A 27,758-nucleotide genomic window follows, 5' to 3' on the forward strand; every position below is an offset into this window, starting at 1 on the left:
CCCCAGCGTCACCCACACACCCACAACACCACCCACACACCCCCAGCACCACCCACAGACCCCAGCATCACCCACAGATCCCCAGCATCACCCACAGATCCCCAGAATCACCCACGGAAACCCAACATCACCCACAGGCCCCCAGCATCACCCACACACCCCCAGCATCATTCACAGACCCACAGCATCACCCCACAGGGCCCCAGCATCACCCCAAGACCCGCACCCAGTATCCCCCACACCCCGCACACCCCCAGGGCTCAGCTCTGTCACCAAAGCTCTGCCAAAGCCAAGCATCGCCCCCCACCCCCTCCCGGACCCCTCCCACCCCCGGGGCTGCAGTGGGGAGGGGTCCCTGGGGTCAGCCGGGTTCATTTCCCAGTCCAATGCCAGTCCAATCCCAGTCCAATCCCAGTGCAATCCCAGTACAAACGCAGGGGGATCAGTGCTGGGCACGGCAGGGCTGCAGTCGGGGGTACCCGGTGAGCTTTCCCTGCGGGCCGGCTGCCAGGGCTGCCAGGCTGTGTCCGGGCTGTGCCCAGGGGATTTGGGCGCTCCTGGGCTCCCCTCGGAGCCTGGGCTGGCTGTGACGGGGGAATGGGAAGGGAGTTGGGGCCAGAGCGGTGCTGGAGCCGGAGCGAGCAGCGATGCGAGGCAGGCTGTGCCCGCAGGTGTGTGCCCATGGACACATTCACACTGAGAGCTTCACCCGGTCACCCTGCCTGGGGACACGGGACAGCAAAGCAGCGCCCGCAGGGACAGCGGAGTGACAACCCTGAGCTCCATCCAGCTCCAGCAGCCCCAGGCAGCCGCCAGCCCCAGTCCTTCCCTACAAAACCTGCTCTCCTCGACGCTTCCTTCAAAATAATCCCGAGTTGAGTTTGTCAGAGCCGCGGACTCGGTGCCAAGCGCAGGCTATAAATACCAGCAGGCTATTTAGGAGTGAGGTATTTATACTGCTGCTCCAGCTCCCTGCCAGCCTGCCCAGGCAGGCCGAGCATCACTTGTCTGCAGGAAAAGCCCCAGCGTGGGTAGGGAGCTGCAGGAGAGCTGGACCCTGTGGGAATCTGAGGTATTGATGATTCTGAGATTGTAGAAAGTCTCTGTCTGTCAGCCCCGCTGCCAAAGCAGAAGCCATAATTGGTCTGTGCTGGTTTCCAGGTTGTTTATTCTGTTTATCTCTCACATGTTCTGCTGCCCTGCCCAGCTCTGTCCTGCAGGGCAGCGTGTGGGGCTCTGCCCTCAGTGGGATGTGACAAACATTAAATACCAGAAACTCCCTGGGCTGCATTTACAATAACGTGCCAATATCTGTCACCTACGTTGGACAGTGTGTCCCCAGCCTGAACCAACAGAAAAATGCCAACACCACAGTGACACATGGAGGGCATGAAGAAGGAGAAAAAGGACAAGGCACTCCCAATTTCCTCCAGCTTGTCCCCTTTGGACCCCTCATCTAGAATCCTAAAATTTTACTTTTGCACCTGTGCCACACTTAATTATTACTTCTATCACACACTCAGAGCTGGTAATTGATCCTGTAAGATTGAAAACTCTTTTCCATGGCCAGAGATCACAGACAGTGTCTCTGGGGGCTCTGTCCAGGGGGTTCCTGACCCCCTGCCAGGGCAGCCAGAGGGAAGCCCTGGGTTCCCACAGACCCAGCTGGAGGGGTCCCCAGGGTGTGTCCCCTCGCCCTTGGGGACAGTCCTGGCAGCCCGGTGGTTCTCTTGCATCCATCACACCTGGTAGAAAATATAAATAAGGAAAAAGTGTGTGGGAAATTTAGGATTATTGAATAACTGATTAATATGGTTAAGCAGAAGATGTTTTTTGTTTATGTTGCACACACTTTTATAGATTTTACAAACTGCTAAATATACACTTCTTTATCGGTGTTTTTGTCTTGCTGTCTTGTTTTCTGTTTCTTTTTCTTAGTATCTGTAATTCATTATATTTTAGGTGTTTCACAGTCTTCTGCTATTTAGTTCTTGTGATCTTGGTATTCGGTTTCTGAGCTTCTTCGTTCTTATTTTAGCACAGTTTATGTTTTAGTAACTTTGATGAATTCTACAATATTTTGAGAAAATTCTGCTAGAACAGTTACAAGCAGTCTGACTGGTGCACACTGGGGTTGGGTTGTTCAGATGTGTGACTACAAATGTGGCTTTTGTCTCACTGGAAAAATTGGGACCCAAAAATGAAGGGAAGGGAAGGGAAGGGAAGGGAAGGGAAGGGAAGGGAAGGGAAGGGAAGGGAAGGGAAGGGAAGGGAAGGGAAGGGAAGGGAAGGGAAGGGAAGGGAAGGGAAGGGAAGGGAAGGGAAGGGAAGGGAAGGGAAGGGAAGGGAAGGGAAGGGAAGGGAAGGGAAGGGAAGGGAAGGGAAGGGAAGGGAAGGGAAGGGAAGGGAAGGGAAGGGAAGGGAAGGGAAGGGAAGGGAAGGGAAGGGAAGGGAAGGGAAGGGAAGGGAAGGAGCTTTTCCCCCTTTCCACACATAGGGCTGGGAAGAAGCATCAGAGTGGATGGGGGGAGGTGGTGGCTGCTCCCCTCATTCCATCCTGTGCTGTTTTGATCCAAATCAGGGAAATTGGGATGGCCAAATGTGGCAACTGGGCCCTCCACCAGCAGCTATTGGTGTGGAATGGAACTCTGGGAAGCAACAGGGAGCTGGGAGGCCAGAGGAGGGACTGGTCTTAGGGTCAGAGCTGGCTCAGGCTGGTTTTCCTGACAGACAAGTGTAAGGATGCCTGTGGTACAAGGGGAAGTTGATGTCGAGATGCTTCCCCCAGCAGCCCTGGGGCCACATCCTGATCCCTCCTTCCTGGTCCTCTCCTAAGGAGTCTAGGCCAGGAGGCCTCACTCTGGGCTCTTTCAGCCCCAAAAATCCCGTTAAAAACTGCTCAGATGCTGGACATGTGTTTAACTGGCAGAAATGGGGGTGCCCCACAATCATCTGAGCCCTGGGTTGAAGGGGGAAACATTGGCAGCTCCTGCTGATCTGCTGACCATCTTCCCGGGGGGCTCCCCCGGAATATTTGGGATTTCAGGACACTGTGGGAGGGTGTGAGAGTATCCAGTATCCACTGGGGAATGCATCCATGGTCTGGGGATGTGGGATGGGGAGGCACTTCCACCCGCCCTGAGTGCAGGCAGAGGCAATGCTGGCTGCTGAACGCCTGGCCCGGGGCTGGGGACGTGTCCCAGGGGAAGGTGCCTGTAGGGACAGCAGGGGCACAGTGTCACCCGTTGTTTGTGTCCCCATGAGCTGCCCGGGGCACAGCTGCTCGGGGTTAATCATCTCCAGGAACCTGGTGTTCCTGCTGGGGGCAGTGAGGGCTGGGCAGACCCTGCTCTGGTGCAGGCAGGGCCAGCCTGGTGCTTTGGGATTTCCCCATTTCCAGCTCCTCAGCATTATCAAACATGGAATTTTTCCTTTCCCTGGTGCAAATGCCAGAGCTGTGACCCAGCCCCAGCCCCTGCATCTGCCCAGGGTTTGGGAGTGGGGCAGAAAACCCCAATAAAACCCCCAATATAAAACTCTTCCCGACATCCCACAGCCAGGAGCAGAGCCAGGGTCACGTCCATGCCAGGCCGGTGCCCATGCCCGTTCCTTGTGCTCATCCCAGTGCCCAGGCTGTCCTGCCTGTGCCTGTCCCATGTCCCATGTCTCATGTCCGGTGTCTCATTTCCCATGCCATGTCCCATGTGCCTGTCCCATGTGCCATGTGCCATTTCCCATGTCCCGGGTCCCATGTGCCATGTGTCATGTGCCGTGTGCCATGTCCCATGTGCCATGTGCCATGTCCCGTGTGCCATGGGCCATGTCCCGTGTGCCATGGGCCATGTCCCATGTGGCATGTACCGTGTGCCATGTGCCATGTACCGTGTGCCATGTGCCATGTGCCATGTGCCATGTGCCATGTGCCGTGCCAGTGCATGTGCCATGTCCCATGTCCCGTGTCCCCGTGCTCATTCCGGTGCCCACGCCGGTGCCCGCACCCCACGCCCCGTGCCACGCCGGTGCCCACGTCGCCAGTCTGTCGCACCCTCCGCAGGCTGCACCGAGCCGAGCCCGGCTCCCTGCCAGCGCCGGGCTGGCGCCACCAGTTATCCCAGTGCCGACCAGCAGAGGGGAATGCCGGTCCGCAGGAGCCTCCCTCCTCCTCCTCCTCCTCCTCCTCCTCCTGCCCCCGTGCCCACCGCTCCGCGGGCTGCGCTCCCCCGGCCCCGCCGGCCCCTCCAAGCCCCGGGGCGCTGGTGGGCGATGGGTGCTCACCCACCGGGGGAGAGGGTGAGGTGACACCCCCGTCCCTGTGCTGCCTGTCACAGCCCCCTGGCACTGGCCTGGGGGTTTTTCGGGTCCCCATGTGCCCCTCAGTCAGTGTCACCCCTCTGCTCAGAGCTCCGAGCTGGAGCTGATGGATCCCGCTCAGAGCCCCGTGCCCAGGCTGGAGCTGGGGCTGGAGCTGATGGATCCCGCTCAGAGCTCCGTTCCCAGGCAGAAGCTGATGGATCCTGCTCAGAGCCCCGTGCCCAGGCTGGAGCTGGGGCTGGAGCTGATGGATCCCGCTCAGAGCTCCGTTCCCAGGCTGGAGCTGGGGCTGGAGCTGATGGATCCCGCTCAGAGCTCCGTTCCCAGGCTGGAGCTGGGGCTGGAGCTGATGGATCCCGCTCAGAGCCCCGTGCCCAAGCTGGAGCTGGGGCTGGAGCTGATGGATCCCGCTCAGAGCTCCGTTCCCAGGCTGGAGCTGGGGCTGGAGCTGATGGACGCGCCCTGATTGAGCAGGAGCCGCTGGAGGCAGGCCTGATTCAGCAGTGTTTGATGCCGCTGCTCTCTGGAGCGCAGCGCTGGGTCAGCAGCGGGACGGAGGGTGCAGCACCGCTCGCGGGGCTGGGCAGAGCTGCCCTGGCCTTAATCAGCACTGCAAAGTTCTATTGCGGCAATTACGCCGCTGTTAATTGCAGCGAGAGCAGTTCTGGGGAAGGTGAGCAGCCCCCGGCACAGGAGGGCACCTCTAGCCCCTTCTCTGCCGCTGCTTCTCCCTCCTGCCCATGCCAGAGCTGTGACCCAGCCTCAGCCCCTGCACCTGCCCAGGGTTTGGGAGTGGGGCAGAAAACCCCAATAAAAACCCCAATATAAAACTCTTCCCGACATCCCACAGCCAGGAGCAGAGCCAGAGTCACGTCCATGCCAGGCCGGTGCCCATGCCCGTTCCTTGTGCTCATCCCAGCGCGCAGGTTGTCCTGCCTGTGCCTGTCCCATGTCCCATGTCTCGTGTCCTGTGTCCCGTGTGCCATGTGTCTCATGTCCCATGCCAGTGCCCATCCCATGTCCCGTGTGCCAGTGTCCGTCCCATGTGCCATGTTCTGTGCCAGTGTCATGTGCCATAAACCATGTGCCATGTGCCATGTGCCGTGTGCCGTGTGCCGTGTGCCGTGTGCCATGTGCCATGTGCCATGTCCCATGTCCCATGTCCCATGTGCCATGTCCCATGTGCCGTGTGCCATGTGCCATGTGCCATGTCCTATGTGCCATGTCCCATGTTCCATATGCCATGTGCTGGGGCTGGCTCGGACCCCAGGGCACAGCAGGTTCCTTAACCAGGACACGTCCCAGCACCTCGGGGCCTCAGAGGTGACCCCAGGTGGGTTTCCACCCCCCACCCTGAGGACGGGGACCCGAGCCCAGTGCGAGGGAAGGACACCCCGACCTCCCCTTGGCTGCAGCTCCTACCCTCAAACCCCACCAGCCCCCCATCCCCCCGGCTCTTCCCGCACCGCGATCGGGTTTCCCGGTGATCTGGTGAGGTGGAAATAGATCCCTGTGCCAGGGTCATTGAGAGCGGGAGGAAAACTCCACTGACTGCTCCTGGTGTCGGTGACAGGGAAATAACCATTTCCTGGGCTGGAGCTTTATCCCGCAGCGCTCAGCGGCTGCAGGAATCCCGCAGGATCGGGAGGTGGGAGCGCTCGGGAACAGCCTGTTCTGGGCTCTGCAGGTGCATCCACCTCTGCTGCTGAGAGGTCAGGCTCTAACCGTGCTAATGCCTCATGGAAAACCCAACGGGAGCACGGTGGGATGATCCCCCCACAGGCACCCAATCCAGAGGATCAGCTGAGGGACAGGAGGGCAGGGAGCTGAGCACACAGCCCCTGCCAGGCTTGCTTTGACTGCTGTGAGCAGAAAAAATATCCCACATAATCAACTTTAAAAAAAAAAGCCTTGCCACAGCCATGGACTGTGACATCAGAATCATCCAGAATCATCCTGGGAGGGTGAAAGACAGGTATGGAACACTTTGCTCATCATGATGGACTAATACACTGAAGGCTTTGAAGGCTTTAATAATTTGGGAACTACCTCACCTCGCTGCTGCCATCACCACCATCCCAGGAGCTGCCTGAAATCACGAGAGTGTTTATTCTCCTCGGCTGTATTCACAGGGAAATCCTTCATTTCCAAGCTGGGGTAGATAATTCATCAGCTTTAGGCAGATAAGCATTATTTCCATCTCTTCAGAGAGATGTAATTAGCTGGCATGATTAGACTTTATCAGGCTGCAATTCTGTACAACTCCAACACTGCACAGCCTCTGATGGGAGGGACGTCTGTGCTGGGTCCCTGGGAGCCCCAGCACGTGGGACAGGCCCAGGCCAGGGTGTGACAAAACCATTTGAGCATCACTTGTGCTGCTGGAACTGGTGGTTTGTTTTCCTGAACCCAGGGGCTTTACCTGGAGCCTTTGCAGAGGGATATGGGGAAGCAGAGCAGGGAGTTGGGAGCTGAGCCCCAACTCAGCTGAGGAGGGAGTTGGGATGGATTTAAAGACATCCTTGGGATGGATGGAGCCAGGAGGGGAGGCAGGAGGGCAGTGGGGGGCTGTGTCTACACCCCTGGTGCTCAACAGGACAGGCTTATGCCTGGGCAGGGCCAGGCTGGGCTCCCAGAAACTGCAGCTGGAGAGGAAGGACAAACCATTCCTATCCCCATCCCCACCCCCATTCCAACCCCATCCCCATCCCATCCTCCTCAGACACCCATCAGGGTAGCAGGGATGAAGGAACCGGACCAGGAGCATGGAGACAATCCCCTCTGCACATGACCATGTGGGTATGCACCAAAATGTGCTGCAGAGGAAGGACAAACCATTCCCATCCCCATCCCCATCCCCATCCCCATCCCCATCCCCATCCTCATCCTCATCATCCTGGGCCAGCCACTGGGCTGGTGGGGATGAAGGAAACCCTGAGCAGGAGCACACTGGGGACAATCCCCTCTGCACATGACCCTGTAGGAACAAACCAAAATGTGCTCACCTGTTGAGTTTTGAGCTCCCAAATGTCTCCAGTCACAATAAAAGCCTTCAAAGAACTTCTTTGCTTTCCTGTGCCACGCTTTAGCAGCTGAGCCCATCTCTGGCACCAGCCAGCCCGTGCCAAAAGCTCATGCTGTGTCACCACGTGGCGCTGTCTGACGCTGCCAGGACATCGTGCCCATCCTCAGGTGGTTTTGGGGGCCCCAAAAGCAGCCTGTGTGTCTGTGTGACAGCCTCCAGGCTATTTCTGTGTGCCACAAACCTCCCCTTCCTGTTTGCAAATCAACAATATCAATGCTGTCCATTTTTTACCTCTTCATTCAGGTTTTATTTTTTTTTTTTACTTAAGAAACACACCAGCGGGCAAAAGAGTCAGGGATGACTCAGTGCTTCGGTGCTTGTGTGGATTAATTTTTCAAAAATAAGGCTTTTATTAAGGTTTATTTAGCAGGATTCTGTGGGCACTGCCTAAATCATATTCCATACATTGCTTTTTTGGAAGGGATGAAGCTTGGTTTCTAATTATGAAGTTATTTACATGGATAGATACTCCCATTTCTTTTCAGTTTGAAGGGGATTGGATGCATTTTCATCGCCTCTTAAATACCACCACCACACTAAGACAGAATTTCAAATTAATTCACAGCCAGACTTCTTGGGGATCAGCACTGGGGAAAGTATTTAAAAGCCTCCAGTGGAAGGATTTTCCACTGGAAAGGAGATTTTGCTGCAGATGAATTTCCCACGAGAATCCCTTGATACCAGCAGCATTCTGGCCAGGCAAACAAGCTGCAAACAAGCCCCGTGCTAAGGGTAAACCTTCTTATGGGACATCTCAGGGGAAGAAATTCCAGCTTTGGGATTATTTTCCCATTGGAATGAGTCGGAGGGGTGAGAAGTGTATCAGGATGGAAAATGCTGATGCACTGTGGGCATTCCTGGGGGAAGAGGGTGCTGGGACAAACGCAGGTGGCACCTGGATGCCACTCGATGTCCTGACGTTTTTTGGCCACGTGAGGAATGTTCTGCTTGGGCAGAGCGTGGCACGGACGCATCCCTGCCCAAAAAGGAGAATTTTTGGCTCCGGGGTGGCATCCCCCTGGCACGGCGAGGGGGCAGGACCCGCTGGCGTCCCCCGGGGTGGTGGCAGCAGGCGGGGAGGGCTGTGCGCATCCTGCCGCCCCCTGCCCAGCCCCGGCGGCCAAGGGCAGCTATTTCAGGAGGATAAACAGGATGCCTCGCTCCCAGCCCGGCCACTTCCAACCCTCCCTCCCACCGCTCCCGGGTAAACAAGGCCAGCCCAGGAAAAGCCTTCCCGGAGCCGTTTCCACGCTGGCTGCCCCACACCGAGCCAAGCAGCTGAGCCGAGCTTCGCCCGGCTTCCAGAGCTCTGGAAGCATCCAGAGACCCAGAGCGATCCCAAGGCGTGCATCCACCTCGGCAGCGACTCCCCGCAGCTGGGAACAGCTTGAACTTTCTGGTCACGCCACCACGTCCTCCTTCCTCCTCCTCCTCCTCTTCCTCCCTCGGTCACAGCCCGAGCTGCTGGCGGTGCCCGGGCTCTGGGAACGAGGGCGGCGAGGCCTTTCCTCCCCGCGGATCGTGCCCGGGCAGCGCCAGGCATCCTGCAGGGCTGTTTCCGCCTGTTGCGCTCGGAAAGGAGCGGCAGCAGCAGCGAAGAGGAAGGAGGAGCTTTTTCCCAGCGCTTCCTCCCCGGCTGTGTGCGAGGAGCCTTCGCACGCTCGCACATTCCCGGTGCCAGTGTCCCGCTCTGAGTGTGCCCTCCTCACCCGGGAGATGCCAACCCCCGTCCCGGCGCAGCCGAAACCTGTGGCTGGGGCGGGTTTTAAACACCTCAAGCGTTCCCATCCCGGGCTGGGCAGGGCGAGGGGCCCCTGGCTGTGCCCGCTGCCCGCCGGCTCCCACGCCCGCTGTCCCGTTTGGCACCAAGGTCACGGCTGGCGGCTGCGGGGCGTGGGCGCAGGTAGGACGGAGCCCGGGTGTGGCAATGCCGGGCCGGAGCAGCGCGGGGCCGGCGCGGAGCCGCTTCTCCCGCTGGGAATTCGGGACACACCGAGCACTGCCCGGCTCCCGGCTGGGGGGCACGGCCCCTCCTCCATCTGCCCATCCCCCCGCGGCAATTAGCGCGGCTAATTACCCAGCGGGGGGACACTCACAGCCTCTCCCCGAGGCGGCGGGCGGGACGCGGGGCGGTGCGGGAGGAGTGGCCGGGGGGGCCGTGGGGCGCCGTGCTGCCGGGCCGCCCTGAGCTCTGCCTTCTTCCTCCCCCTCCTCCTTCTCCTCCTCCTCCTTCTCCTCCTCCTCCCTCTTCCCCCCTCCTCCTGCCGCTCCTCCCGCCGCCCGGCCCGGCCCGGCTCCGCTCGCCATGGGCGATGTGGTCTCCACGCACCTGGACGAGGGTCGCCGCCAGCACATCGCGGGTGAGCCCCCGGCGCGCCCCCCGCTCCGCTCATCCCGGGCACACCCCCGGGATCTCCCCATCCGTCCTTCAATCCCTTTGGGAACCCCCCCGCTCAGTCTTCCCGGGACCCCCACGCCTGCCCTTCGCCTCTCTTTCGCTCTTCAAACTTTTTAGGTTTTAGTTTCCCCGTGGTTTTGCCTCGGCACAGCTCTGGGGGGTACCCGAGGTGCCCGTGTGCCTCCCAAATGAAAGGCTGCGTTGTGCCGGGGGTGTTTGCGTTGGCAGCAGGGCTCGGGGACCCCTCGGGATTCGGGGAGGTGAGAGGGGAGCTGGCTTCAGGGGGATGCTGGAAGCGCAGGGACACCGCTGTCAGCACGGCACTGCCGGCGCTGCCTGCCATATGAGTCTCATCCCCCTTCACAGCGCTGGGGGATCCTTAGCAAACCCCCCTGAGGCTGTGGGGCCGAGGGAAGGGCTGCCTGCACCCCTGGCTGGCTCCAGGCAGGACACAGCGGTGCCCCCGCCAGCTCGGTGCGACAGGCAGGGTGACAATGTGGCCATTGAGAGCCCGGCTGTCCCGGGGCGGCTCGGGGCGTCTGCCCAGAGCTCAGTGACGGCTCTGCTCGGGCACGCATCGTGTCAAGCCGTGGCTGGGGGCTCAGCGCTGCTAATTGGGGTCTGTGGTGACACTTCTGACCCCTCTAAGTGGGGTCACCCCCCCGTGGCAGTGCTTGGCTCCCCCAAGCCACTTTGCGTCACTCGTGATGCGGGCTCTCGGCTCCCCGAGGCTTGTGAGCGGGCAGGACGTGACCTCGGAGCCTTTTCGTCTCCCAGCTTTGGTTTCAGCTCCCCAGGCTGGCATAACCTCGTCTCCGGTGGGTGAAGCCACCCCCGCAGCAGCGGGGCCACACCTGAGCGGGTGGCACAGCTTCGTGCTGGACCCTGTGCGCCTCTCCGGCAGCTCAAGGGCTGGGGAGCGCCCGTGTTTTGGAGGTGACTCCGCCGTATCACTCCTCTGTCGCGGCCATAAAGCCGCGGGAGTGGCTCTGAAGTCCTTTTGTCCCCAAGGGAGGGCTCTGCGGGCAGAGCTGCAGCCGCGCCGGAGCTGCCGTGGGGCTGGCACAGGGGCGGCTGTCTCGCCGTGCAGCCCATCCGCCCTGCCAGGCCCCGTCCTGGCAGGAATGCTTACGTGGTATGCGGCTCAGCAGGACGCCAGCAGGTTTCTGAGCTTTGAAGGAGAGCTTGGAACTCGCTCTGGGGTTTTCATCTTGCATTAGTTAAAGCTCAGCGCCGGCTGAGCGCCGGGTCAGGGCTGCCCGTGGCGTGTTTGGATCCAAAGCACATCCTGAGTTTCTCTGGAACTTGCTGAGATTGTCTGGGCACAGATAGCTCCCCGTGCAAGCCCCTGTGATCTTAATCCTGAAGAATAACAAGGAGAAGCCTGGCTGGGTTTCCTGTGCAGGAATCTGGCTCTGCTGGATCAGGGGTTGGGTGTTTGCAAGGCCTGTTAGCCCAGGGTTCCCATGAAGAGCCCTCTGCAGTCCCCAAGAATGGGTTAAACCCATGCTTGGGGACTGCAGAGGGCTCTTCATGGGAAAAATATTTACTGAGGGAAAAAAAGATTCCTGTGGAATAGGATTTTGGAGACGTGTCCCGTGCTATTCTGGGGTGAGTAGAGGGGACACACACCTGCACTGGGACACCTCCCTGGGAGACACTGGGGCAAACTGGGCTCCTGGAGCACCTCTCTGCTCCTGCCAGGGCTCCTGGCTGGCTGAGGAGCCCCCGGAGCTGGGAGGGGCTGGAGCCCAACAGGCAAGGCACGACTTGCTGTCAGGCATGCAAAGCAACGTGGCGGGGAAAACTCCAGGTTTTCCTGCCTACCTCGGCCTGTTCTCCACTGTTGCTGTCCCAGGAAGGATCCAGCCCTTCTCCAATCAGCTTTTCCTGGTTGTCCTCCCAAATTTGGGGTGTTTGGATTTGCTGCCCAGGCCACGATGACCCTGGTTGCTGGAGGCACAGGAGCTCTTTGGGCTTGGCAGTGCTTCTCGAGGTTGCAGCCACTTAGACCAGCAGAGCTGCTGAGGAGAGCCCAGCCTAGACCCCTCCTGGGAATGGGAAAAGGCAGGAGGCAGGTGGGAGAAGCCCTGCCATGCCCATGGTGCCCAGGCTGTGCAGGTGCCATGCCCTGTCCCAGCCCATTTGATGGTGGCTGTGTGAGGCTCGTGCCAATGTCTCCCAGACATGTGTGACATGGGTGGCTCAGGAGCAGGGTCTTTCCTCCCAGCTGGGGCTGGAGGACCCCAGGCAGTCACAGAGGCAGCTCCCTGCCAGCTTTGGGGCTGTCAGGGCAGCCAGGTGTGATCCACAGGTGTGATCCTGCATTCCGTTGTGCAGGGTCTCTCTGACCGGTGCCTCCTCCTGCCACCCTGCTTTGGGCATCTTCCTGCCTGACTCATCCAGTTTGTTTGTCAACACCCTTTGGCTGCTCTCCTCCTCCTCCTCCTCCTCTTCCTCCCAGATGTGGGCTGGGAGTTGTTTCCAAGCTGCTCTGTGGGCTGGAGGAGGGACTGGCTCATCCTCCTTGTGCAAGGATACCCAGCATGGGCACCATCACCTGGGCACACCAGGGGGGCAGGGATGGGGTGTCCTGGGAAACCAGGATGTCACTGGGTGGAGTTTTGCACGATGTCCTCTCGTGCCCAGTGCAGGGGGTGCTCTCAGCATGGGACTGAATGAAGCTCTTCCCTCGTGCTGGGGTCATGATGCTTCCCTGGAGCATCCCATGGACCCCTTCTCGTGGGGGCTGAGCTGAAGCGTGCCTGGCAGGAGCTCTGGGTGCAGCTGCTGGTCCTGAGCCCAGGGGTGCCAGCACCCAGGGATGCAGCAGGAGCTCCTGGGTGAGTGGCAGAGGCCAGGGTTCAGCGGGAGCCGCTGGATGTCTCCACAGCCAGAGGGATGTGGGGGTGTGTGGCAGCACAGGGAGGGTCCCTGGGAGCTCCCACCTTGCTCTGGCATCTCCGGGGAGTCGCCAGCCCGTTAATTACAGAGTGAAGCAGCTGCTAATTTCGGGGTAGGACTTCCACAGGCAGCAGCAGCCCACGCGGAGGTGGCAGAGGTGACACCGAGCCTCATCCCTGGGGCGGGACCTGCAGGCTCTCTTGTCGGGCATCGGTGTGTGCATATCCCCGATCCCAGCAGGGGTGGCATGGCATGGCATGGCAGGGCTCGGCTCCAGAGGTGCCTGGAAATGCCAGAAGGCACCCGGCTGTGGCATGCCCCGGGGATGGAGGCTGCTGGCAGCAGGAGGAGGTTCGCTGTGGCTTCCCTAAGCGTGACACTCATTTCCCAGCCTTTGCCGCAGCTCAGCCCCAGCCGGCGTGGGAGGTGGAGGCTGCCGGGCTCTGGGGTTGGTCTTGAGGCTGCAGCCCTCACCCTGCCCCGGGGGAGCCGTGCAGGGAGGCTCCGAGGCCGCGGAGTGGTTTCTCCCAACGAAACGCGTGTCTTTCATCGCCAAATAAATAACTCCCCTGGCACGTCGGGGCTGGCTGCCAGCGGCGAGGGCTGGTTCTGGCAAGCCGGGGCTTTACCTGCAGCCGTCGTGTCGGGGCACGGGGCTCGCTCCGAGCCAGCGTGTCGGGGCAGGGGACACGGCTCGGAGCCCTCCCGGCCGTGCTCAGCCCCGGGCACAGCCCGCCTGCCCTCGGGGAGGGCTTTCCCTGCCTCCCCCGGCCGGGGTTGTAGCCAGAGGCTCGGCTGGAGCGAGCTGCGGCACGCAGGGAGGGCATCCCTGCTCTGCCTGGGGGCAGCAGGGCTGGCACAGCAGGAACAGAGCCAGGCTGGCAGCTCAGAGCCAGCCCAGGGAGAGAAAAGCACCCCCAGACCAGGACACCTCCGCAGCATACAGACACCCCGAAACCCATGGATGTTGGATGAGGCCCTTTTCTGACTCAGAGATGGGGCAACCGAGAGGCGTTTTAAAAGCCTTTATTCAGTTTTCAGTCTCATGTGAAGGGTGACACAATACAGATGTTATAATTCATGCTATTACAATCAGAAGCCAACTATTTCTTAATTACAATACATTAAAAGTGTTTCTTGGCCTATCACCTTTAGCCACACCATGCTGTAAATGCCTTAAAGCTCTACAAATTCATTTCCCACACAGGGACACAGCCAGGAGCTGGGATTTCGCAAGCCTTTGCCTCTCCTCCTCCCCAAATCACTGCAGAGGCTGGCTCAGAGCTCTGAGGGGCTCGGTGCCCCTTGGCACTGCCAGGCTCCTGTGCCTCCGAGCTTTCCAGCAGGAAGCAGGGCTGGAGGGATGCAGGGATGTTCATCCACGGGCACTTCATGGGACCAGGTGTGAAGGCAGGTGAGCAGCAGCTCTCCAGGAGCTGCTCTGCCCCTGCAGGACCCAGCTCTGCTCCCACCACCCAACTTGTGGGGATGTCTGTCAGAATCTGTGGTATTGATGATTCTGAGATTGTAGAAAGTCTCTGTCTGTCAGCCCCCTGCCAAAGCAGAAGCCATAATTGGTCTGTGCTGGTTTCCAGGTTGTTTATTCTGTTTATCTCTCACATGTTCTGCTGCCCTGCCCAGCTCTGTCCTGCAGGGCAGCGTGTGGGGCTCTGCCCTTAGTGGGATGTGACAAACATTAAATACCAGAAACTCCCTGGGCTGGATTTACAATAATGTGCCAATATCTGTCACCTACGTTGGACAGTGTGTCCCCAGCCTGAACCAACAGAAAAATGCCAACACCACAGTGAGACATGGAGGGCATGAAGAAGGAGAAAAAGGACAAGGCACACCCAATTTCCTCCATCTTGTGCCCTTTGGACCCCTCATCTAGAATCCTAAAATTTTACTTTTGCATCTGTGCCACACTTAATTATTACTTATATCAAACACTGAGAGCTGGTAATTCATCCTGTAAGGTTGAAAACTCTTTTCCATGGCCAGAGATCACAGCCAGTGTCTCTGGGGGCTCTGTCCAGGGGGGTTCCTGACCCCTGCCAGGGTCCCAGACCTGCCAGGGCAGCCAGAGGGAAGCTCTGGATTCCCACAGATGTCGGCTCCTCCTGGAACTGCAGCCCCCAGAGCCCATCTGCTGAGGTCCCCAGGCAGGGGCTGTGCCCCCTCCCCAGCCTTGGAGCCTTGTCCTGTGCCTGGACGTGCCTGCAGTGGCTCCGTGGAGAGGCCATGGCTGGGGCCAGGAGGGGAGGAAGGGGCAGAGCAGAGCAGTCCTTGCTTCCTCCCAGTATCTTGGACCGGCGGGGGAGGAAGGAATAAAACTCCACCTTTTCCCCCTTTTCAAAGGGAAAGAGCAGTGACATTTGACACAGGTCCCAGCTCTGGTAGAGCACAGTGCCCTTCTCCCTGCCTTCCTGCCCTTTGCCATGGCCTCCTGCCCTTCTTTGTCCCCTTCTGCCCTTCCCTGCCAGGGATCTCTCTGGGGAATTCCTCTTGGGAGCTCGGACCCCTTCACTAGAGTGTCTCTGGATGGGACATTCCCACACAGCAGGATGGATGGGACACTGCCCTGGAGGTGACCGAGGCCTGGGGCAGGATCTCAGCCTTCTCCCACTGTGCTGGTGGCTCCTGGGCACAGGTCACTTGTCCTGGCTTCTGTTCTCCTTCTGCCAGCTCTGCTCAGCCCCTGGAGAGATTTTTCTGCATGAAGGGATGTGCCCAAAGCTGGGGTGAGCCAGCTCCCAGACCCCAAAACTGTGGTGGCTCAGCATCCTGTGGGATGGGTGGGGAGGAGCTGGATGCAGGAGCCTGGCCAGCAGCAGGGGAGGGAGCTCCAGGACAGCTCCAGGACAGGTTCAGGTCTGTTTTCTTCAAATCCCTCTTGGCTGGGTTGTTTTTTCACATGCACATAAAAATCTTTGTTTGGTCTCCTCCCCTGGGGCTGGATTTGGTTTCCCCCTGGCACTGTCCAGCTGGGCACAGGGACAGTGTGCCAGGTTCAGCTCCTCTCCCTGGGGCTGGGCAGGAGGGGACACAAGGGACACAGGTCCCGGGACATCCTGGAGCAAGGACTGCCCACCCCAGCTGCCCCCAGCACAGGAGATGACCACATTTGCTGTGTCCCCTTTGCCGTGGGAACCTCAGCTGCCTGTCCCCAGCTGGCAGGGCTGGAGGTTGTGGATGCCCGTGCACACCCGGCTGGGCTGGGCTGGGCCGGGCCGGGCTGGGCGGGATTGCGCCATTCCCGAGGGATGGATGCAATGCAGCCCGGCCGGTGCTGGGGGATCAGCCGGGCCTTATCTGGGGTGGTGCTGGGTCCCACCCTGCTGTGGGGACAGCCAGAGGGGTGGCAGCTCTTCTCCACCCTGCCCGGGTGCTGGTGGCACTCAGGAGGAAAAGGGATGTGTGGGGTGATGTGGCTGCAGCCAGGATGCTGGTCTAGCTCAGGGTTTGGGGTTCAGCTTGAGCCAAGCCAGGGATGCTCCATCCTTCCCCAGCCACCTGCCTGTCCGTGGGACACATCCTGGCATTCCTGGGAGTGCAGTCACCTCTGCTGGTGGCTGTGCCTGTGCCAGGTGGCACTCTGGGCTGGGGTTGCTTTAACCCAGGCGTGGGGGCACCTGTGCCCCACAGATTTGGAGCACTGCTCCAAGGGGAAAGGGGCTTGCGGGTTGGATGGGGGCAGGGATCTCCTCCTGCCCCATGCCTGGGATGTGTTCAGGCAGGGGGGCTCAGGGCAGGGGGCTCAGGGCAGGGAGGCAGGGCAGGGGGGATCAGGGCAGGGGGCTCAGGGCAGGGAGGCAGGGCAGGGAGGATCAGAGCTGGGGGGCTCAGGGCAGGGAGGATCAGGACAGGGAGGATCAGGGCAGGGGGGATCAGGACAGGGGGCTCAGGGCAGGGAGGATCAGGGCAGGGGGGCTCCAGGCAGGAATGATCAGAGCAGGGGGGCTCAGCGTAGGGGGCTCAGGGCAGGGAGGATCAGGGCAGAGAGGATCAGGGCAGGGGGCTCAGGGCAGGGGGCTCAGGGCAGGGGGGCTCAGGGCAGGGGGGATCAGGGCAGGGGGCTCAGGGCAGGGAGGCAGGGCAGGGAGGATCAGGGCAGGGGACTCAGGGCAGGGAGGCAGGGCAGGGAAGCTTAGGGCAGGCATCTCCATGCATCCTGGCCAGCCCCAGAGGCGCCGGGAGCCCCGCTGCTGTTTGCTCTTCGTTACTCACGGGCACATTCCTTGCACGCAGCAGCCCCGTGCTGCCTTGTTTCCAGGGGCAGTGGGACAGCGGCATCCACGCCACGGTAAAACACCCGTGGGCTCTCATCCCTGTCCTGCCGGGCTGGGCATCACCCCAGCCCCGGGAAGGGTGATGCTGCGGGGGCATGGCTGGCACTGGGCAGCGGGAGCAGCGGTGCCCGCAGAAACAGCAGAAGGTGTGCAAAGGTCTCCCGAGAGTGTTTTTTTCAGCTGTTCAGAACTCGAGGAGTTACTGTGGAGTGTGCTGCTTCGTGTTCAGCCCCGCAGTTGGCTCTGGATCCTCGCAGGGCCACCCAGGGCAGCACGGCCGTGTCCTTGCAGGTTGGGCTGGGCCGGGAGGGCAGCGGTGCTGTGCAGGCTGGGCGAGGTGCTGGGAGATGGGCTGGGAGCTGCAGGGTGGGCACAGAGCCCTGGGGCACCCCCGGGGTCCCGGCTGGCGGGGGGACACCGCAGGTGGCAGGGATGGCAGAGCGGTGTCCCCGGCGGGTGCCCCAGCCCTGCGCTGGCACCACGGGCGCATCTGACTCATCCGGGGGCAGAGCCCGGCACGGCTCAGAGGATCAACCGGTTCAGGCCTGGCCCCAGCTGGTTTCTCCAGCGAGGCTCCGCTGCCTCATGCCTTCCTGCGGCTCAGCCCAGCCTTCCCACCGCGGCTGAGTCACAGGGCTGCTCTGGGCTGCTGCCTGGGGAGGCACCGAGCGCTCCCCTCCCACCCCCACCGCCCTTCTCAGCTGCTTTCAGGCAATAATTTCAACTCTGAAAATATTCCCCATGGATTTTGGAGCGGTGCTGGAGCCTGGCAGTGCCCCTGTCCTGCCCCATCCCTGGTGCTGAGCAGTGCCTGGCATCAGGGCAGACTCTGCTCCCCACTTGTGCCAGTCCAACTCAGTCCCAACAGCAGCCCAGAGCTGGAACACCCGGAGTGGGTTTGGGTGAAGGGTGCATTTGGGTTCAAGGAGGTCAGAGGGGAGAAAACTCTTCCAGTTTTTGCTCTCCCCACTTTGCTTTACCTGTTCAGCCTCTCCTGGTTTGGATGAGAGGGGGAAATACAGAGAGCTGCTGGGTCAGCCCCCGGGTTTGGCTGTGCCCAGGAACAAAACCTCCTCCAGCCCCTGCTCTGTGTGCCCAGGAACAAAACCTCCTCCAGCCCCTGCTCTGTCCCAGTGCCCCGGGTGAGGAACTGGTGCCCAACTTCCCCCAGCGCTGGCATCTCCCCTGGATGCTCAGCCGGGCTGAGTCAGGCCCCTGTGAATGAATTTGTGTTTCTGGGTGGAAATGAGCTCACATCCAAATTCCCGAAACCCTAAACTGCCTAAACTGCCGCTGGGGCTTAACCCTTTGGGTGCCCCATTGGCTCTGCAGGATTCCTGTGCCCCATCCACAGTGGCAGTGTCCCTTGTGCTGGCTGTCACTGCACTGCTGCTGCTCAGTCTGCCTGGAGCCATCTCCTGCTGTCAGTCCTTCCCAAATTCCTGCTGGGATGAGCTTGGGATGAGCCAGGACAGCCCCTGGCCGTGGGTCCTCATGTCTGGGTACTGCTTGTGGGGTGCCCTGGGCACCTCATCCATGGCATCCTGTGCCTCCCATCCACGTGTGCCCCCCATCCTCAGCGTGCAGTGCCCTCAGGGGGATGCCCACACACTCTGTGTGCATAATGGCAGGATTTGGGACAGGAGGATGGCCAAGGGACAGCGGGTGTGCCTGGAGCCGGCAGCAGAGTGGGCTGGCTGGAGCATCCCCACTGCGAGGGGTGACCTGGGGACAAGCAGTGGCATCAGCCTGCCTGCGGTGGCTTTGTGTGCCTTGCTGGAAGAGCCACCCAGGCCACTGCTGGCTCTGTCAGTGCCACCGTGGTGCTTGTCCCTGTCAGTGCCACTGCTCCGGAGCTGGGTTTGAGCCTGTGCTCCTCCCAGCAGCCCACCCCCGCTCACTAATCATTTACTAATCATTTATGGGCTAAATGAGTAATTAACTCCTCCCCCAGCAGCCTGGGCAAACTGGCCAGGCCAGCACACACTGCCCACGGGCCACCTGTCCCACCAGGGAGGGACTGTCCCCAGGCACAGAGGGACTGTCCCCAGGCACAAAGGGACTGTCCCCAGGGCAGGGAGCACAGCAAAGGGACGTGAGGTGTCTGTTCCTGACTGCCCTGCAGCCACATCCCTGTCACCCCCTGGCAGGGGGACAGGGGACACTGCAGGGGAATGGGGGACACTGCAGCGGCCAGGGGACACTGCAGGGACCAGGGGACACTGCAGGGGCCAGGGGACACTGCAGGGGACAGGGAATACTGCAGAGGGACAGGGGAGCTGGCCTGAGCCCAGCTGTCCCACAGAGCCAGGAAAGGAGCCAGGTCAGGCCCTGCCCTCCCAGCCCAAGGGTTCTGCTTCAATGAGCTGCTTTGGCCTTTTTGTTTTTCTTAATTTTTTCTGGACCAAGAGGAAAATTCCCTGCCTGGGGTGAGGCATCCCTGTGGCATCCACAGGGGTTTGGGCACCCTGCTCCAGCCCCTGCTGTCACTCCACTCCTGGGATAGTGGAAGGAGTCTCTGCCTGTGGCAGGGGTTGGGAAGGGATGAGCTTTGAGCTCCCAACCCAAACCAATCTGTTATTCCATGATTCTGCATCATGCCAGGGGCCTTCTGCAGAGGGCTGGGCTCGCAGAGGCACCTCAGCTCCTGCACAGATGTGAGGGGCAGTGGGCACGTGAGGACTGTGGCTGCCAGATGGGATGTGGCCTTGGAGGAGGATGCAGAAGTTCCTCTGGGGTTTCCAGCTGCAGCCCCTCCGAGGGTGTGTGAGCACAGGGGTGTGGGTGTGTGAGCACAGGGGTGTGGGTGTTGGAGAAGAGAAGGGCTGGGAGGTTTCCACAGGGCCTCTGGAGGGGCCACAAGGAAGCCAGAGAGGGATTTTAATCAGGGATTGTAGTGACAGGACAAGGGGGAATGGTTTCAAACGGAAAGAAGGGAAATATATAGGGAAGGAATTGTTGCCTGGGAGGGTGAGAGACCCTGGCAGGGTGCCCAGAGCAGCTGTGGCTGCCCCTGGATCCCTGGAAGTGTCCAAGGCCAGGATGGATGGGGCTTGAAGCACCCTGGGACAGTAGGAGGTCACTGGATGAACTGTAAGGTCCTTCCAACCCAAACCATTCCCTGATTCCCCACTGGTGGTGTGCCTGTGCTGCTGCAGCCCCTGAGCCCCAGGGCTCTGCTCCCATTGCCTTTGGGGACACACCTGAGCCACGTTCCTGTCCCCATCAGGCTCTGCCCCACCAGGGACACGCAGATACTCCTGGAGGTCCTGGGTATGCTGAGCTGAGCAAGAATGAGGAGGGGCAGGAAGGACAAGGAAAAATTGGAGCAAACCTGTGCAGGACTGACCTCCCTGTGGCTGGATCTGCTGACTGGGCTGCCCAGGGCCTGGGCTATTTCCAGCAGCACTCCCATTTTCACATGATCTCAAGGGCAATGAGGAAAACAAGCTGTGGACACACACTGGTGCTGGGAGGGCTCTCTGTGAGCCTGGGGCTGTGGGGTGGATTCCTGGAGCTCTGCTCTTCCCACCGTGCTGCAGCAACCTGCAGGCAGCACAGGCAGCAGCAGGAGGGAAGGGCAAGGTCAGGGCTGGGCTGCAGGGGACCAGGGCTGCAGCTCATGGGGGGCTTCTCCCCACCTCCCAGAGCTGGGGCTGGCTCTGCTCTGCTGGGAGGTTGGGATCAGAGCTGGAAGTGTGTCTGTGGCTGCCCCGGGGTGTGTCAGTGATGGACAGAGTCCAGAGGGGCCACGGAGCTGCTCCAGGGCTGGAGCCAGGCTGGGAGAGCTGGGGGTGCTCACCTGGAGAGGAGAAGCTCCAGGCAGAGCCCAGAGCCCTTCCAGGGCCTGAAGGGGCTCCAGGAGAGCTGGAGAGGGACTGGGGACAGGGGATGGAGGGACAGGACACAGGGAATGGCTTCAGTCTGACACTGTTTCCAGCAGACTGAGTGGGGGTAGATGGGGTACTAGGAAAAATCCTTCCCTGTGAGGGTGGGCAGGCCCTGGCACAGGGTGCCCAGAGCAGCTGTGGCTGCCTCTGAATACCTGGCAGTGCCCAAGGTCAGTTTGGATGATTCTTGGAGCAGCCTGGGACAGTGGGAGGTGTCCCTGCCATGGCAGGGTGGGAGGAGATGACATGTAAGGTCCCTTCCAGCCCACAGCAATCCATGATTCCGTGTGTGGGGCTGATTATGGGGCTGGAGATGCTCCCAAGGGCAGGACACAGCCAGCCCAGGCTGCTGGACCAGCTTGGACAGTTTGCCTTTGGAATCCTGAAGGCAAAATCCACCTCCTGCCCTGGCTCAGAGGGACCAGGAGCCAGCCAGGGCTGCCCTGGCCGGGCCGTGACCTCTGAGCCCTTGGGGCACCGACTGCTCCAGGGCTGTGCCCTGCCTGTCACCTGGGCTGGGTGACAGCTCTGGTGGCACTCCCGGTCCGTCAGGGGGCTGGGCAGGAGAGGAGCCTCCTCTCCCAGCTGGTTTCAACCACAGGAGCCTGGGGCTCACCTGTGGACACACCTGTGCTGCCCTGCCCGTCCCTGTGCCCTGCTGTGCCCACAGCACAGGCTGGTGATGCCAGCACGGGGTGGGGGCCCTGGGGACCCGGCAGGAGCGTGGCTGGGAGCTGCTGTGGCCTGGCTGAGCCCTGTCCTGGCTGAGCCCTGTCCTTGCTGCCAGCATCCCAGCCTGGGCTGGGGTTTGGGTGCCCAGAGCCCTCTCTGTGCCCTGTGGGCTGTGCAGCCCCTTCACGTCCCTCCTGCTGGAGCCACCACGTGTGCCTGAGTCACAGAGAGGCAGGAGGGAGCTGGGGCTGGGGACAGAGCAGCTCTGTGACCAGAGGTGCTGACACAGGGATCCGCCAGCCGGGCGTTGCTGTTGCCGCTGCTCTTGGAACCCCACAGTGGCTTCCCCCTGCCAGGAGCCAGCGGGATGTGCCAGGGCCTGTGCCAGAGCCTGTGCCAGCCCAGCCACCCCTCTGGGTGTGCCAGGGATGGGGTGGTGGCAGGGGGAGGGTGTGGATCCAGAGCTTCCCTCTGGCTGCCATAGAAAGCCTTGAACCCTGGCAGGTGGTCAGGAACCCCCCTGGACAGAGCCCCCAGAGACACTGGCTGTGATCTCTGTCCATGGGAAAGAGTTTTCAGTCTTACAGGATGAATTACAAGCTCTGAGTGTTTGATATAAGTAATAATTAAGTGTGGCATGGGTGCAAAAGTAAAATTTTAGGATTCTAAATTAGAGGTTCAAAAAGAACAAAAAAGAAAAAATTGTGTCTTGTCCTTTTTCTCCTTCATGCCCTCCATGTTTCACTGTAATATTGACATTTTTCTATTATTTTGGCTAAGGACACACTATTCAACATAAATAATAAATATTAACACATTATTGTAAATATAGCACAGGTAGTTTCTGGTATATACTGTTTGTAACATCCCACTAAGGGGCAGAGCCCCACACGCTGCCCTGCAGGACAGAGCTGGGCAGAGCAGCAGAACATGTTAGAGATAAACAGAATAAACAACCTTAAAAACCAACACAAATTATAACTTCTTCTTTAACAACAAGGCAAAAAGACAAAGACTTTCTACAATGTCAAAATCATCAATACCACCAATTCCAACAGGGGAGGGTGCGGGTGCCGGTCCCAGAGCAAGAAGTGGCATTGGGGAAGCGCTGGGGGTGGCTGGCTGGCTGGGGACACCCGTCCCTGGGAGGTTCCTGTGGGTGCTTCTGTTTGCCAAAGTGCTTTGTGGGTGTCTGAGCCCACACCCAGTGTGTCCCTTCCCTCCTCTGCCATGACAGAAGGGTCTGAGGACAATCTAGGGGGTTGTGTCCTCTGTCCCCAGACCCCTCCAGCTCTTGGCTGGCCGTGCAGCCAAAGCTGCTGGTGGAGGGACAGCCACTGGTGGGTGACTGGTGGTGGAGCTGCAGCCCTCAGTGCTCTGGAGCCCTCATTGCTCTCTGAGCCCTCAGTGCTCTGCAGCCCTCAGTGCTCTGCAGCCCTCATTGCTCTGCAGCCCTCAGTGCTCTCAGATCCCTCAGTGCTCTCAGAGCCCTCAGTGCTCTCGGAGCCCTCAGTGCTCTCTGAGCCCTCATTGCTCTGCAGCCCTCAGTGCTCTGGAGCCCTCAGTGCTCTCGGAGCCCTCAGTGCTCTTGGAGCCCTCAGTGCTCTCTGAGCCCTCATTGCTCTCGGAGCCCTCAGTGCTCTCGGAGCCCTCAGTGCTCTTGGAGCCCTCAGTGCTCTGGGAGCCCTCAGTGCTCTGCAGCCCTCAGTGCTCTGCAGCCCTCAGTGCTCTCAGAACCCTCAGTGCTCTGGGAGCCCTCAGTGCTCTGGAGCCCTCAGTGCTCTGGAGCCCTCAGTGCTCTGCAGCCCTCAGTGCTCTGGAGCCCTCAGTGCTCTGCAGCCCTCAGTGCTCTGCAGCCCTCAGTGCTCCGCAGCCCTCAGTGCTCTGCAGCCCTCAGTGCTCTGGAGCCCTCAGTGCTCTCGGAGCCCTCAGTGCTCTTGGAGCCCTCAGTGCTCTCTGAGCCCTCATTGCTCTCGGAGCCCTCAGTGCTCTCGGAGCCCTCAGTGCTCTTGGAGCCCTCAGTGCTCTGGGAGCCCTCAGTGCTCTGCAGCCCTCAGTGCTCTGCAGCCCTCAGTGCTCTCAGAACCCTCAGTGCTCTGGGAGCCCTCAGTGCTCTGGAGCCCTCAGTGCTCTGGAGCCCTCAGTGCTCTGGAGCCCTCAGTGCTCTGGAGCCCTCAGTGCTCTGCAGCCCTCAGTGCTCTGGAGCCCTCAGTGCTCTGCAGCCCTCAGTGCTCTGCAGCCCTCAGTGCTCCGCAGCCCTCAGTGCTCTGGAGCCCTCAGTGCTCTGGAGCCCTCAGTGCTCTGGGAGCCCTCAGTGCTCTCAGATCCCTCAGTGCTCTGGGAGCCCTCAGTGCTCTTGGAGCCCTCAGTGCTCTCTGAGCCCTCAGTGCTCTTGGAGCCCTCAGGGCTCTGGGAGCCCTCAGTGCTCTGGAGCCCTCAGTGCTCTGCAGCCCTCAGTGCTCTGGGAGCCCTCAGTGCTCTGGAGCCCTCAGTGCTCTGCAGCCCTCAGTGCTCTGGAGCCCTCAGTGCTCTGCAGCCCTCAGTGCTCTGCAGCCCTCAATGCTCTGGAGCCCTCAGTGCTCTTGGAGCCCTCAGTGCTCTCGGAGCCCTCAGTGCTCAGGAGCCCTCAGTGCTCTTGGAGCCCTCAGTGCTCTCGGAGCCCTCAGTGCTCTTGGAGCCCTCAGTGCTCTCGGAGCCCTCAGTGCTCAGGAGCCCTCAGTGCTCTTGGAGCCCTCAGTGCTCTCGGAGCCCTCAGTGCTCAGGAGCCCTCAGTGCTCTTGGAGCCCTCAGTGCTCTCGGAGCCCTCAGTGCTCTCAGATCCCTCAGTGCTCAGGAGCCCTCAGTGCTCTGGAGCCCTCAGTGCTCTCTGCAGCCCTCGGTGCTCCATTGTGCTGGCAGGGAATGTTCTGCACAGCCCCCAGCTCTGCCTGGAGGCTTTTCTCAGCCTGATGGAGGAGCCGGGGGTGGCTGAGGCAGTTCCTGAGGGTGACACATCAGCCCTGCGAGGGTGTCCGGATGTGAGGGGTCAAGGCACCCTCTGGCATGACCCACCCTCTACTCAGGCACAGTCCCCCTCTAACACTCCACTCTTATGTCACTCCTGATCCCCAGAGGTCTTTGTCCCTCTTGCTCCCCTGGGCTTGCCACCAGGGCTACCAGGCAGGGAGCAGCAGTGGCCCCCAGCACCCCAGAGAGTCCTGCCAAGCCTGGGCAGATTTAGTCACCTCAGATGTTTGACTGCAACTCTTGTTCCCAACCTCTGCAAATTATTGACTTTTCCTTTTCCATTTACTTCAACCCTCCTAATTGGCCCTGCTGTTAATCAGGGAAGAATGAGTGACTAAGCTGTCTCGCCTGCCCGGGGACTGGGGGCTCCTTTTTTCCCATGGACTGAAAGGAAATGAAACCTCAAAACATCCTTTTAAATCTCAGCTGTCTGCATGGCTGCCCAGAGCCCTGGCCAGAATCACACAGCTTGGGCAGGAATTGCAACAGAGGTGGTGCGTGGAGGCCAGGAGGAGAGGCCAAAATCCAGCCTGAGGAATTCTGTGCTGGGATGAGCTGGGGCATCCCATCCTTTGCTGTGAATTTCTTCAATTTTGGGGGGTTTCGCCTGGCGCAGTGTGCTGCTGCTGCTCTGTGGTTTGCTCCCATGCCTGGCAGTGCTGGCATCTCCTCAGGGATGGGTTTATCTCTCTTCAGGCAGCATTTTCCTCTGGAGCTGCTCATCCCGTGGGGATTTGCAGCACCCTGCAGCAAAGCTGCTCCTTGTGCTGCCTTGGCTGCCAGCACAGCTCCGGGCTGGCTCCTGCTGGAGATTCTGGCTGCTCTTGGAGATTTTGGCTGCTGTTGGAGATTCTGGCTCCTGCTGGAGGTTTTGGCTGCTGCCAGGCTGTGCCAAGCCGGCGTGGGGGCTGTTTTGTCTGGGTTTGTGCCCCCAGCATTGTGCTGGCTCCAGCTCTGGGATGCAGAGCCAGGATCCTCCTCCCCACACCATCGCCAGTGCTCTGGCAAAGCCTGAGCTGTCAGGAATTGTTGGAGGAGACTCAAATTCTTCATTTTTCACAGGCTCTGGGGCAGAGTTGACTGGGGAGTTCAAAGTCGAGGCTCTGTGTGCCAAAAGCAGCTCGGGGTGGGGGAGTTGTTTCTCCAGCCTTGGGATGCTGCAGGAAGGGGTTTTGTTGTGGGACCCCTGTGTGGGGTCTGGGGCGGGGGTGGGGAGGGTGCTGGGTGGGTCAGGGTACCCACGGGGCTCCTGTGGCCACACTGGGGCTGGCAAAGCCCCATCCCCACTGCTGGGAGTGGGTTTGCAGTGTGCCCTCACCCCCTGCATCAAAGGGGTGCTGAGGAAGGGGCTGCCTGTGGGATGGAGGGGATCTCCCCCAGTGTGGGGTGCAGGGGACACCTCGGAGTACAGGCTCTCCCAGCACCTTGGGCTCATCCCAGATTGGAGTTTGGGGTGCTGGTGGGGGTCTCTGCCTCACATGAGTGAGTGTGGGGGTCCAGGCTGTCTTTTTCCCTCACCCCAACCCCATCCCAGCCCTGCTGCAGCACAGGCTGGGAGCCCCTTTGTGGGATGGCCCTGTGGGGGCACAGTGGGGTCGGGGGTGTCAGTGATGTTCGGGCTGGGGAATGGGGGGCTGCCCCCAGCTGAGGTGGCCAGAGCAGGGCCAGGAGCTGCACAAGGCACAGGAAACCCCGGCAGCAGCGCCGGAATCAGCTCAATGTCAGGAATTTCCTGCCGGGGAGAGGAATCCATGAAATTAATGTGAAAGGCCAAAAAGAAAGAGATCATCCTGACCCTGAATCAGGCCCTGGGCTGGGCAGGGAGGGCGGAAGGCAGCGGGTTCTGCACCAGAGGCTGTTCCAGCGGGCAGGGGGGTGACTGGGGAGGGTCTGGGTGGGCTCTGGGGGGTTCAGACCCCAAACCCAGCCCGGGGCGTGGTGGCTCTGACGTGGCTCTGCTGTTCTGTTGCAGAGAAGACGGGGAAGGTGCTGGGCGAGTTCTGCCAGTGCTACAAGGAGCAGTTTGGAGTCGCTCTGTTCAACAGCGTCCGCTATGAGATCGAGGGCGCGGGGGGCCCGCAGGCCCAGCTGCTGCACCGCAAGGTAAGGGCTCCATCCCCCCTCCCCGTCCTCCCAGAGCCCTGGGACTGCTCCTGGAGACACTTTAGGGGGATCATTTCACTTGGATGAGGCACTGCTGGGGACTCCCCAGAGCTGGCACATCCCTCTGATGCTCCTACCTCTCTCAGCCCCTGAATTATTAGGCTAGCCTAGATATACGAGGCCTTGAGGGGAGAAATGTTAGGAGATGGGCAAAGATTTAAAAGAGGATCTAATGCCGGTTGTTCAGATTCTTTATTCCATGGGATGAGGGGGGAAAGAGAGAGAACAGGAAGGGTCATGGCCTTATCTAGGCTCTGGACAGGGAGGGTGTTCTGGCTCTCTGCCAACCTGTCAGAGCAGGAAGGAAGGGACCACACTTCTCTGATCAGAGTCTCAGGGGTCCCTGGAAATGGGGAAAAGCATATCCCAAGCACACTGTAACATCCCTCCTGTCCCCATCCCTGCTGCTGGCCGTGGGGCTCGGTTCCCCTGCTTCTGCTCCAGCCCATCCCTGGGGCCCTGTGCACTCCAGGGCTCCCTGGGATGGCTTGTCCCAGCCCATGGAAGGAGCACACAGCAGGGTAAGGCTGGCTGGGGGTGTCTGTGCTCGGGGAGGAGCCCAGGGAGCTCTCAGCACCCAGAGAGCCCTGAGCAGACGTGCCTGGCAGTGTTCTGCTGCTCCTGGGTGTGAGTGCTGCTCCCACCTGGGCAAATCCCTCGGGATGAATAGGAAACCCCTGGCGGGTGAGCCCAGAGGTGGCTGAGTCCCACTGCAGCACCACGTGTGCCCTGGCTGGCTAAAGGGGTGGGATTGGTGCTGTGGCTTCTGCAGGGATGCTGCCCGCAGGATCCTCTTTCCCTCATTCTTCCTCTTTCCCTCCTCCTCCTAAGGCAGATGCACCTCAGCTGGGGCTGCTCACAAGCTGACAAGGCTTGGGGACCTCCCTGCGATGGTTTTCTTGGGGTCCTGCCTGGCCAGGCTGGGGAGCTGCTGTCCTTGAGAGCAGGACGAGATGTGATGGCCCATGGCTACAGGCTTCTGCTTTTGTCTGGGGCTTGAAGGGGTGGCTCTGAAATGAACAGCTCTGGCCAAGAAT

The 27,758-nt window shown here is 60.3% G+C and overlaps 1 protein-coding gene across 1 annotated transcript in view; it reads left to right on the forward strand.

Annotated features, from left to right (window-relative positions):
* Positions 1-9,668: 9,668 nt before the first annotated feature.
* Positions 9,669-27,758, forward strand: part of NIBAN2 (niban apoptosis regulator 2) — a 38,427-nt gene continuing 20,337 nt past the window's right edge. The window contains exons 1-2 of the mRNA XM_021548092.2: positions 9,669-9,756; positions 26,531-26,661. Coding sequence (XP_021403767.2) covers positions 9,702-9,756; positions 26,531-26,661 — 186 coding nt within the window. The 5' untranslated portion in view covers positions 9,669-9,701. The remainder of the gene's footprint in view (positions 9,757-26,530; positions 26,662-27,758) is intronic.

Source organism: Lonchura striata, chromosome 22, assembly GCF_046129695.1.
Source record: "Lonchura striata isolate bLonStr1 chromosome 22, bLonStr1.mat, whole genome shotgun sequence".
Classification (NCBI taxonomy): Eukaryota; Metazoa; Chordata; class Aves; order Passeriformes; family Estrildidae; genus Lonchura; species Lonchura striata.